Source organism: Lynx canadensis, chromosome X (genome assembly GCF_007474595.2).
Source record: "Lynx canadensis isolate LIC74 chromosome X, mLynCan4.pri.v2, whole genome shotgun sequence".
NCBI classification, from domain to species: domain Eukaryota; kingdom Metazoa; phylum Chordata; class Mammalia; order Carnivora; family Felidae; genus Lynx; species Lynx canadensis.
This window is the reverse complement of record NC_044321.2, coordinates 119,973,126-119,986,089: the sequence shown is the minus strand read 5'-3', so window position 1 is coordinate 119,986,089 and position 12,964 is coordinate 119,973,126. Positions and strand designations below refer to the sequence as shown.

At 42.4% G+C, this 12,964-nt stretch overlaps 1 protein-coding gene across 9 annotated transcripts in view; it reads right to left on the bottom strand.

Moving 5' to 3' along the window:
- The window catches only part of ZNF185 (zinc finger protein 185 with LIM domain), a 61,294-nt gene that overhangs the window by 15,834 nt on the left and 32,496 nt on the right, over nt 1–12,964 (bottom strand). For 5 of the 9 annotated variants that reach the window (XM_032592149.1, XM_032592150.1, XM_030305807.2 and 2 more), the window contains 4 exons: nt 6,751–6,966; nt 3,800–3,910; nt 2,667–2,747; nt 157–228 (listed from right to left, as the gene is read on the bottom strand). In XM_032592149.1, coding sequence (XP_032448040.1) covers nt 157–228; nt 2,667–2,747; nt 3,800–3,910; nt 6,751–6,966 — 480 coding nt within the window. The remainder of the gene's footprint in view (nt 1–156; nt 229–2,666; nt 2,748–3,799; nt 3,911–6,750; nt 6,967–12,964) is intronic. The other 4 variants (XM_030305804.2, XM_032592151.1, XM_030305810.2 and 1 more) reach the window with 2 other exon arrangements.

The following is a 12,964-nucleotide window of genomic DNA, read 5'->3' as shown; positions in this document are numbered from 1 at the left end:
TTAGTTGCCACAAGTGTGACATCCCAAGGCCAGATCTGCAAGTGGGTCAGAAGCAGCCAAATGGAAGACAAAAGCAAATAGACTTAGTGTGGAAATGTCTCTCAGCTGTTTCTTCTCTGTAGACCTGAGAGCTCCCTGGAAAGATAGTAGACTCACCTCTCAGAGTACAGAGAGCTGTCACATGCAGGTTTCTTCTCCACATCACATGAGTCTTCAATGCTTCTAATGCTGCAGAGAGTGTGATGGGGAAGAAGAGGGCAGAAGATGGGAACCAGATGACTACCACACTCATGAGCGGAAATGCTTTTATAATATTTTTAATCCTGTGGCCACAAGCTGAGACATGGTTCTGCATGGCCAGCCATCATCTGTTATGCTGAAGTGCAGTGGAAGCTTTGAAATTGGTGCCAGGGAGGCATAATTCTCTTGGAGAAGGGCTCTTGCATGGGGGCAAAGAATACCTGCCATGCTGAGGAAGATGACAAGGGCGGTGGCCACAATTCTTAAGGCTGTGTATTCCAGGAGGCACCCTCCCAGATTCACTGACCAGTAGGAAAGGATCATGGCTCTTCTCCCCACATATGCGTCTGGGTTATAATGTGAGTCACTAAGAGCCCACTCACAGCAGAAATCAGACGTTAGGAATGGGAGCAAACAAAAGAAGGAAAGATTCTGACATATTACCTGTGTTTGAGTTACAGGGGGAATTGGGTTGAAGTTTTTTTTTTCCATTTCGCATCTTCATTTTCAATATGACTTTTGATAATAAACACAAATGATTAAAAAAAAAACCTATTGTCAGGAAAGTGTGACTAGCTACAAGCCATGGGATACACTTTAGTGAAGCTGCCATTCTCACAGGAGCCATGTGGTGGCCATGAGAGGTAGCCAGAAAAACTGCTGCTCCGAGGTTAAGTGATTTGCCTAAGGTCATGGTTGGAGTAAGGAGTGAGCTAGAATTTCAGTCCAGGTTCTGGTTTTTTTTTTTTGTGTGTGTGTGTGTGTGTGTTTTTCTCAGCATTAAGCTTATCTCTAAGCTTCCTGGAAGGTAAAGAAAAAGGGGGAAACACAATACACTACACAATCCTCCAATAGAGAAACTCTGCTTTTTTCATAAGACATAACATTTTAACTGAATGTAAACTTCAATTTTAAAATAAATTTAGATAGGGTGCCTAGGTGGCTCAGTCGGTTAAGCGTCTGACTTCGGCTTAGGTCATGATCTCACAACTCGTGAGTTTGAGCCTCGTGTTGGGCTCTGTGCTGACTGCTCTGAGCCTGGAGCCTGCTTCGGATTCTGTGTCTCCTTCTTTCTCTTTGCCCCTCCCCTGCTCATTCTCTCTCTCTCTCTCTCTCTCTCTCTCTGTCTCAAAAATAAACATTAAAATTTTTTCAAATAAATGTAGTTGCCATATGGTAAGAATTAAAGTTTACAGAGGAGTGGGAATGACAGAAGAAAACCCAGGAGACAGAGTTCAGTCAAGTAACACTCCTAGAGGCAAATGCTGGATGGCAGGGACAGCTCCCTCGGGGGTGCTGGGGTTTTTGCATATACTATTTCTAATCTCAAAACCTCCCTAAAAAAAAGCTATAGAGTCAGAAAACAGATCAGTGGTGGCCAGGGGCTGTGGCTGGTGGTGTGGGAGACTGCTAATGGTTATGGGGTTTCCTTTTGGGGTGATGAAAATTGGATTGTATTGTGGTGATGGCTGCACACATGATGAATGTACTAAATGCCCCTGAATTGCACACTTTAAAGAGGGAAGTTTATGACATGTGAATTATATCTCAATAAAGTTACTGACAAAAACCACCCTTAGGAGTTACAGGTGAAGAAACTGAGGCTCAGAAAGGTTGAGAATCTTGTGAAAAATGACCCAACCAATGGGGGCCAAGCTAGGGCTTGAACTTGACGTCCATGTCCATTATCCCACAACACCCATGAAAGCTGGTCCAGAATCCCCAGAGGCCCAATCATGAAATAAGGCCAGGGAGCTCCTCTCTGTAACTAAAATCCTCATTCTAGGCATGAGATGATGTGCCATAAAAAAAGATTCCAGGGAGAATGGTATGTCAGTGCAGATTACTTTTTAACTGAGGTGGCATGAAGGTATCCTTCCATGTGGCATCAGGAAACAAGCAGATATAGAGATGATGAGTGAAAAGTTAAGTATATATCAGGAACTGTAGTCAAATGTGTGCTCAAATGTGTGCAATTCATGGCCATACAGTGGCCATACAGCAATTAAATGTGAGGAACCCTGGCATGCTGGAAAGGGCATGGGAGCTTAAGAGATGGTAGGGATGGGATTAACTAGATAAAAGAGATTGGAACAGGATGGAATTAACTAGATAAAAAGTCCTTAAGGGCTTTGCCAGCTCTGTAAAGAGGAATGCTCTTAGAATTTCACTAAAGAAAGCTTGTGGTCTACCAAGAAAAAAAGTTAGGCAGAAGGGCATGGCACTGGAAGTAGGATGTAGGATGAATTAACAATAAAGGGGAACACAAAGGTACCAACTTAGGTAGAACAGCTTGAAATCATGTCTGTGGGCAATTATATCATTCATCCATTCAATAAATGATTACACAGAAACAATTCTGGGCCAAGTCCTGGATGAGGTATAGGGGATTCAGGATCATGGAAGGATCTGAGACTTGCTCTTACCTGTCATAGCATGAAGACACTGGCTTCCCAGAGGATACCTCACTAGCATTCATGTATTCCTTCATGAAGAGAATCCCTTTGCTGTAAAAGAAGCACAGTGAAACAGAAAGAGGTATACTGAAAGATTCCAGGGCACTGGGTCTTGCCCAAAGGAGGGTCCCAAGGCTGGGAGGAAGTGAAGGAGCTTATGGTAAGCCCTGGAGGTAGAGGCACTGATGGGCTCTAACTGCCACCAGGCAAGGAAAATGGCAAACAGGAGCTGCTGCACTGTTGAGTGTACTATTGACTGGGCTGAAATTGGAGGCTGTGGGTTCAGCTTGCTGTGTACAAATGTGAGAGCCCTAGAAAAAGGCTCCCTGCAATCAATGTCAACATGCTTTCCTTCATGAAGATCTCTATACTATGGGAGGCTTGTCCCCCACCTCCCCAGACTGCAGTAAAGTGAACTTCCTATCTTCCTCTCTGACTGCATTTTCTTTCCCTTTTGCCCTGGCTCCAGATAGTTTCCAAACTGCAGCCATAGACTGTTGGTCCTCGCCACTCTGTGTGAATCTCTAGCAACAATAAAATCTCTCCCTTCTCAATCCTAGATACGCCTGTGGCAAAACTGGAAGTCAGCATCATGTTTGGCTTACCATGGCCCTGAATTTGACCTTTATCAAGCTGGCTTGATGTTACCAGAGAGTGCTCTGATCTCCTTGCCCTCCCCATACACACACATCACTCAGCCTTCCTGCAATAGCTAATACTGCAGGTGAGGCCAGGAGTGTAGGTGAAGCAGTAAATAATGTGAGAGAGACAGACATAGGCCCTGGCCTCAGTGGGCTTTCTCTGGCCTTACCACATGTTTCTCAAGAGATATTATTAGCAAGGTCCTACAGATGGCAGAGCACCAGGAATTGACATTGGGATGGGGGGAAGGGGATACAATGAGACTCTGTCCAGGCTTACAAACAGGACTTTAAATTGGGGAGATCTGGACTACACTATGTGGTCCCTTAACCAATGGGATTCTGGGAATTGGGGGTGGCACTAGAGCTAATATTAGGGAAGTGACATGGGGCAAAAACCAAGTCGTTTAGCTCTTGGGGGGATATAGCCCAGAGAACACCTCCCAGGTTGTCTCTTATTACCTGGTTGAAATGGAGTCCAATTCACTTGGGGAGGCTGGGATGTAAACATGAGGCTGCTCAGTAGAAGGAGTAACGGTAACAGTGACCATACAGCTCGAGGGGTTTTTCACCCTGAAGGAAGTAAATGGAGGGGGGAGTGTGTCAACACTGAGAGCTGACATCTGCCAAGGTCAAATAGGGTTTGGGGGCCTACTCCTGAGACTGCCACTTGAAGGAGTTTAAAAATATGCCAATGTTTTTAAAACAACCCACACAAATCATGGAGCTTATACAAGTTATACAAGTCTCCTGAGATCAGTGGGTAGAACCACTTACTTTATAGATAAGAAAATCCAGGTTAAGTGACCCAGGTAACACTGAGTCAGTGGCAAGACCTTAATCTTACAGATCCTCCCAGAACTCCCCAGTACAGCCAAAGGCCTTGGCCTGTGACTCACTTGATTTGAGCAGAGCCATTGGGCTGACAGGGACTTGACAGAACAACTCAACTCACCTCCTCACTGGATGGGACAGCCCCTTCCTAGGATCAGCTCTATCCCCCATCCTCCAGAGAACTCTCTGGAGAATAGAAGGCCAAGGGAGAGAGGGACAAATGAATTTAGGCATAACCAAAGAAGAGACTTGGATGTACCTCATTCTGGAAGGCATTTGCCACAAGCAGAGGCAAGAAACTGACACATATGATGGTTTTTCTGAATCTCCACCATTTGACTGTACACACAGTCCTTGGCCTAGAATCTGACCTCCTAGCTGGCTTGCAAGGTTTTTCTCTGGCCAGGCCCTTACTTGCTTTCACTCTGCCTGCTCCTGGGTCACCAGCCCCATACCCAAAGCTGCCATAGCTGCTTGCTGCCATCGAAGGCATTCTGTTGGGCACCACCACTGCCCCCCCCCACAACTTGTGCCATCCCCTTTACATCTACCCACTCTCCAGTGGCCTTGGGACAGCTCTATAGGCATACATTGTCTTGGGATGAATTTGGCTTCTCTCCAACATGTTGCTGCTCAGATCAAGTTCTGGATGTGGCCGTCTCAACCTGACCCGGGTTCTGTGGTATCATTCCCTTGTTACAGAATTCAGTGTTCAAGACCTCAACTAGTTTAACAGTGGGCAGGAGCGAGAACAATCATGATCTTGTACTGCCTAGCTCCCCAGCTTCATCTTCTCAAACTATTTCATACACACACACACACACACACACACACACACACCTGAATCTCTAGCCACACTAACTGCCCTAATACCTTTGCACATAACACCACCTTCTCCTTTCAGAAACCCTTCTGGAGTACTTGTTCTATCACCTCAGAGAAGTACCTTGCTTTGGGCAAAGTACCCTGCTTTTATGTGCCCAGTGATCCTATGCCTATTCTTATGTCACCCTATGATATAGGAATGAACCATGGAAACTAGAGGAGGTGGACTGACTGGGAAGGGAGGCCCCATGGGAAAGACAGATGGGGGATAAAATACAGAGCCAGAGTATGAGGAGAAACTGAATGCATGAGGAAGGAACAACTAGCAAGTGTCTGGCATTCTGTGGTCCACACTTAGCACAATAATTGAAGGGACAATAGAGCTGAAGGGGCAAGGTAAAAAAAAATCTCATGGGGATCCTTCTAGGACTGCAATGTGAGCAATAGAAGACCCCCACCAGGAAGGCTCTTATTCCTGGTCAGGTAACATCCCACCTCCCTCCCATAGTCTCCTCCTCCTAATCTAAGATCCAGCCCTGGCCCTGCCCACCTGGTCTCCTTTCCCCCTCCTCACTTCACTTCTTACCCTCCATCCATAGAACCCTTCATTTATTCTCTTCTTCTCAGCTCCCTCTCCCATCGTGGTCTCTGTACATGCTGCCCATGTTGTGTCTTTCCAGGTTGTTTTCCAGTCTGGCTCCTCCTTGTGCTTCAGGCCTCAACTTAATTGTATCCTTCTTAGCAGAAAAGCTTTCCCCAACAATCTGAGCTACAACACTCCTTGTCCCAGCCTCTCTCCATCAGAGGACCCAGTTTCCTTCTTTTCTGGGCTTATCACAAATGGAGAAGCACAAATAGAGCACAGTCATTAGCAGCACAGGCTCTGGACTCTGACTGTCTGGGTACTGATGCCTGTTAGACCACTGCCTGGCCAAATGACTGTTGGCAAGCTATTTAACCTCCCTCTGCTTTAGTCTCTGCTCTGTAGATCTGAGATAATAGCACCTCCCCTATAAGGTTGGTGTGAGAATGAGACAAGTACACATAAGGCACAAGAACAGTGCCTGCACATTTTCAGTACACAGCAGACACTAATGGTTATCATTATGGTATTGTTGCTATAGTGTTTATTCATTGGTACACCATGCAGTCCCTGAGGGTGAGTGCTGAGGGGCCTGGCCTTCTTGCTCAATGTGGGTGATACCTACAACTGGTTCATAGAAGGTACTTATATATTGTCTCTAGGCCCATGGCTCTTGCTTACTTCCAAACTCATGGTTGCTTTGGGGAAAGATCTCCAGAGAGCAAAGAGAACACCCAAATGTTGCCATGCAAGGCCACCCTTGTAGGGGTGGCAGTGGAAGAGTTCATCCAACATCCTTTATCTCTGATAGGAGTTCCTGTTCACACCAGGGTACACCTTCCTCAGAGATCTTCCATCTCCATTAATGGCAAAGGCATTCCACATCCCTCTCCTGACCCAGATCTTCATGCTCCAGATGGCTGCCAGAAAACATGGTACTCTGTTCACCTTCTCTGTTCCAGGATTGGTCTAAAAGATTTGATGCTATGGCTTCAAACTGAAGCCCATGAGGACCTACCCCTCGGCACTCATTGCTGGTCACCTTTCCACTGCTTCCTGGCCACTTATATCTGCAGAGAGGATTGCCTAACATGTTAGGGTTTGTTCTGGATGGTGGCTCATGAAAAGAAACCTGGGCTATAGCAGGAGCTCAGCACAGTGTAACGCTTACCTGCTGGTGTGGCTTCCCAGTTCCACAAGCTCCTCTGGTCTTCTGGGGCTGCTCTGCTGCTCTGGGGTTCTGAGGGCTGCAGGCTGCTGGAAGGGTGCAGCTGGGTCCCCGTGGCCACCTCTCAGGACTGCAGGCCTCTCCTGCCAGGTCTCTCCCACTTTGGCAGGCAAATTCTTGTCTTCAGAATCAGCCAAGGTGCTGAGGAACAGTGAACACCTTTACGGAATGAGTCTTTGGGACCAGTCCTTCTTCACCCACTGCATGCTGATGTCACCTATTGTGGCCATAATGGGCTCCTCTCCCAGAGGGTGGGGAAGAGAGGAGCCCAGTACGGCCCCAACCCCAGGGAGAGTCTATCTCCCTTTTGGGGCTATCCCAGCACTACTGCTCCCTTCCTAATGACAAAGACAGTCTCCAAGAACACATGATGACTTCAATGAGGTTTTAAAAGAGTCTTCTTCTAGTTGGAAACAGTGGCATTCCTGTCCCCTTCTTCCATTGGCTTTTTTTTTTTTTTTTTTGGCAAGGCTTCCCTGTCCCAGTCCATCTGTCCTGTCTAAAAAGCCTCAAGCCATCTGGTCTCTTCCCCAAGCAGTAGTGTTCAGATGACTTATGAACACAGCCAGTCCTGCCAGTGTCCAGCTGTCTGGGAAGGAGCATCTCCCCTAGGCTCCCCTGGCAGGCTGGGTGAAGGTGAAAAAAGGGAAACAGACCATAATGCTCATTGGGTTTTCAAAGGGGCTAATGACCCCAAAATTGGTCACCAATACCCAAAGACTCTGGGCCAGGCCAGAAATATGTGCCTTGGCCCATTTGTGATCCTCAAGCGCCATCTGGTGGCTGGTATGGGCAAGACTGCAGCATAAGCCCTGCCCAGTACATCCATTTTCCTTATAGATGGTCACATTTCCCAGCAGGCACCGCGGTCAGAACGCTTGGCTGCAGGAAATGGTGGTGCTCCCGGTGAGCACACACTGAAATGCGTAGGAGCCTTGCGCACACACAGGCAGGTGCATACGTATTGTTGTGGCAGCCTTATTTTCACAGCTAGTAGTATGTGTCTTCTTTATTGCTAAGTAGTCCTAGCTATTATTACGAGGTAATAGTATTTTCATCCTCTTTTTACGATGAACAATCTGGGGTGAGGGTCCCTTTGCAGGTCATAAATGGCAGTCAGAATGGAACTTCAGCCTCCCTCCCTGGGAGATGAAAGTGGAATGGAAGCAGAAGCAAGAGCTCATCACTTAAATGTCCGAGATAAGAGATAAGTATACAAACAAAAGTTTGAAAAACCTCGGTTTCTCCCCCCACAACAGCCAAACATTATGAAAGAGCTGTCTACACTTACTCTTGTGACTTCTTGACTCATTTTTCCTTGTCAACTCTCCACTGAAGCTACTATTGCTTTCCAATATCCCAAATTATCTGTGCCTAGTACCAATATCTGGTCTTTTAGCCCCTGCCCCCACTGGGGACTCTCCAGAATCTCAGGGACCCCAAAAGCAATCATCTGAAGCTGAAAAACTTAATTTGAAATACTCTGGATATTTTATCCAGGTAGATGAGCCTTGGAGACAACCCAAGGGCTGTTTCTCTTGCTCCCTCACTCCTCGCTTAGATACAGTCTCCATAAGATTACTATCAAGGCAAAAAAAATTCTTAAAACCCTCCTCTACAAATAGTAGTAGGAACCTTTAGCCTTCATGTGGAGCAGGTAACCTCAATTTACCCATCCACCAGAAACACAATTCTCATAAAAAATAAAGTGGGGCAAAGACAAGAGCTAACTCATAAAACCAGTGAATTTGTGTGTGTTTATACCTACTCATGGCTGAAAATTTAGAATTAAAGCCATGATATCTCTGCTTGTGTTTGTCTATATGTTTATGTATATATGTTTGTGTATATATGTATGTTATATATGTATAATATTTTCTTATCTCTGGAGAGTATACCAAATTAATTTATAAAATCCCTTATCTTCTATTCCAAATAACTTAGAGATAAATAAGCACTTACACAAATTAAACATTCCTAAAACTTTCATAAATTAAAGAAACAATTTCTAATACTTTGTAAAAAAAACAGTATTCTTATAAAAACTAACACAAATGGCTAAAATTAACAACACTGGAAACAACAGATATTGGTGGGGATGTGGAGAAAGTTGGTGGGAATGCAAACTGGTGCAGCCACTATGAAAATAGTATGGAATTCCCTCAAAAAGTTAAAAATAGAACTATCCTACCATTCAGCAATTTCACTATTTGGTATTTATCCAAAGGATATAAAAATATTGATTCAAAGGGGCATATGAACACTGATGTTTATAGCAGCATTATCAACTATAGCCAAACTATGGAAAGAACCCATATGTGCATTGACTGATGAATGGATAAAGAAAATGTTGTGTGTGTGTGCATTTATATTACTCAACCATTGAAAAGAATGAATTTTTTCCATTAGCAACAACGTTGATGAAGGTAGACTGTATTATGCTAAACGAAAAAAGTCTGTCAGAGAAAGACAAATTTCATATGATTTCACTCATATGTAGAATTTAAGAAACAAAAGAGATGGGGGCGCCTGGGTGGCGCAGTCGGTTAGGCGTCCGACTTCAGCCAGGTCACGATCTCGCGGTCCGTGAGTTCGAGCCCCGCGTCAGGCTCTGGGCTGATGGCTCAGAGCCTGGAGCCTGTTTCCGATTCTGTGTCTCCCTCTCTCTCTGCCCCTCCCCCATTCATGCTCTGTCTCTCTCTGTCCCAAAAATAAATAAAAAAACGTTGAAAAAAAATTAAAAAAAAAAAACAAAAGAGATGAAGATAGGTGAAGATAAAAAGAGAGAGGAGAAAACCATAAGAGATTCTTAATTTTAGAGAACAAACTGTGGGTTGATAGAGCACTGTGGGTGGGTGATGGGCTAAAAGGGTGACAAGTATCAAGGAGGGCACTTGTGATGATCATTGTGTGTTATATGTAAGTGATGAATCACTAAATTCTACACTTGAGACCAATTTTGCCATATATGTTAACTCACTAGGTTTTAAATAAAAACTTAAAAAAGAAAACAAAAACCCAAATATTTTAAAAATTCTAGTTCAAAAACTTAGCTAAATCTTTGGCAAACAAGACTAGTTTAATATTCCTAATTTAATGAAAACAGCTGTCTTGTGAGTTATCAACCTTACATATAATAGAAGCACATATTTTAATTTTTTAATATTTATTTTTTTCAGAGAGTGCAGGTGCATGAATGGGAGATGGGGCAGAGAGAAAGGGAGACACAGAATCAGAAGCAGGCTCCAGGCTCTGAACTGTCAGCACAGCCCGATGCGGGGCTCAAAACCATGAACTGCGAGATGGTGACCTGAGCGGGAGTCAGATGTTTAACCGACTGAGCCACCCAAGCGCCCCACACGTATTTTTATTATACTTGAGTATAATCTTCATAAACTTAAATGGTTTAACTAGCCACGTAAGCTAGTATTACATCTACTAGATGTAATATAGTATTATATTATAAAATATATTATTTTACATTTTATATATATAATCTATGTATAGATTATAAAAATATAAATTCGCTTTTAATCAAACTGAGGCATTATTCTGACAAACTCTATTTCAGCAGTAATTATGTTTTATAACATGTCAGCTTAAAGACAGTTTCCAAGATCTTTTTGGAAATTTAAAACCTTAGATTGATGCTAAATTAAATTAACAGATATTTAATAAGTACCTAGATCATTTCTAAGTAAGATAAAATACTGAAATATTAGTTACTAAGCCTAAGTTTAAGTTTATATACTTTTTGCTTCTTATTTGTTATAGTACAGAGAGGTTGTACATACATTTGTTAATAAATGTGTTCATTTGTGCACACTGAAAAATTATACTATAAAAAAGTATATAACTATAAAGTTTTATAAGATATATATTCATAAGCTTTACTAGTCTACTGCAAAATGCTGGTATATGACAGATAATTCAAAATGATCTACATTTATTTTTCTCTGTAATATAAAAGTTACTAACAGTTTAAAATTATAATCAATATGTATAAATGAGACTACTAAAAGCAATAAGGCAAAGGAGAACAACTTTGTATGCAAGGTATGAAAATATGTTTTTGTTAAGGAAAAAGAATAAGTTTGTCCTAAATTAAAATAGTGGTTCCAAAAATTTTGTAAGATGAAATGTAAGTAGATTTAAAATTATAAAATGTTTACAGAAAAGAAATTTTATTTGCCGTGTTCAAAATTTACTAAAATTAAGTGTGATTATTTATAGTATTTTCTTTTTTTTTTAATTTTTCTTAACGTTTATTTGTTTTTGAGACAGAGAGAGACAGAGCATGAACGGGGGAGGGTCAGAGAGAGAGGGAGTCACAGAATCTGAAAGAGGCTCCAGGCTCTGAGCTGTCAGCACAGAGCCCGATGCAGGGCTTGAACTCATGGACCGCGAGATCATGACCTGAGCCAAAGTCGGACGGTTAACCGACTGAGCCACCCAGGCGCCCCGAGATTATTTATAGTCTTTTCAAAAAGAGCTCTGGTATCAAGTATTGTACCGATAAAAAATTAAAATTTGGCTTTCTCTCTGTTAAAATAGTAAGAGTTTCTTGGCTCACTGGTGTGCTCTTAATAAAAGGTTAATGATAGTTCTTTTTTCCCCAGTAATCTATTGTGAAAATGAATAAAGGAAAACCTCACTAAAATGGAGTCAGGAGGCCAGAAGTGGGAGCTCTCATGCCCTACCACTCCTTGGTGTCCTTTGCAAAACTAACAGGAAGAAGCCTAAATTTTACTATTCCAGCAGGAGGAAGATTTTCTCCTTGCCCAGCAATAGCCCAGCTCATGAGAGACTGTAACAACTGAGCCAAGGAAAAGCCGCTACACTTCAAAGTCCCAGTTCACTCCAATGGACTTTTTGTTTATAACAAGCCCTCCCAATGTTTCTCCTTTTTCTGTAATAGAGTGTTCCTCTTCTTTGCTCTTGGACTTGCTTTTGCTGTAGCTTGTGTGTCCTGAATTGCAATTCTCTGCTATTCCTGAATAAACCCATTTTGCTGATAAAATAACTGCCTTTTTATTTTTAAGGTGAACACTATCTAAAAAGAAAAGTTTTTATGTCTTATCAAACTAATATCCTATTCTTTATGTTGACTTTATCATGTCAATTATTTTTAAAAGGCCTTAATTTTAAAGGAGCTAATAGTCTTTGGGCACCTGGGTGGCTCAGTTGGTTAAGTGTCCGACTTTTACTCAGGTCATGATCCCACAGTTCGTGAGTTCGAACCCCATGTCGGGCTCTGTGCTGACAGCTCAGAGCCTGGAGCCCGCTTTGGGATTCTGTGTCTCTCTTGCTCTCTGCCCCTCCCCAGCTCACGCTCTGTCTCTCTCTCTCTCCTTCAAAAATAAATAAACATTTAAAAAAGACATTTTAAAGGCTCTAACAGTGTTTACAATCATTTTATCTCCTATGTTTACTTTAATTTTTTCTCACACTTTGATTTAATAGATAACCAAGTAGTATTTCTCACTATCCCATAATCGTTATCAAATCCTCAAACCTTCTGATAACATTTGACATTTTGACTTCCCCAAATCAAATCTGAAATATCTTTTACACCTAAAACTGACACTGAGATTTCCCAGAAGGCCCAAAGGATTTATTTGTTCTTTCACCTTGCAACAAGAGCAGTACTAAAACTATTCATATTTATTTAATATTGTATACATTTTATGGGAAGCAGTTTCAAATCCAAAAATAATAATGCTGAGCCTTTCCTAAGTTAAATTTTAAGGGGTAAAATTTTAATTATACAAATATTTCAGAAATTATATAAAATTCCTAGCGATCTGTCAGTGCCCTCACTGTCTTGGTGCTGCCTTGCCAAATATTAAAACAACAGCACAATGTTATCAGTCATAATTTTAATTATTTTTAAAATGTAACTTAAATATGTTCTTACTACCATATGTCTGTCTTTCACTAGCTTGAAACGTTCCCTTTTAAAAGGGTCATTGCCACTACTGTTGCTAAACCTTTGTGAGAACAAGTACACCCACGTGGGGAATTCTGGCTCCTTCAAGTGACTGAGGAATCCATTTCACCAGTTAAGTCATCTAAGAAATCCAACAGGTTCTTCTCCTTCCCCCAATTACATTGTTCTTATCATTGTTGGTCATCTGAGATAACAGATCTAATGAAC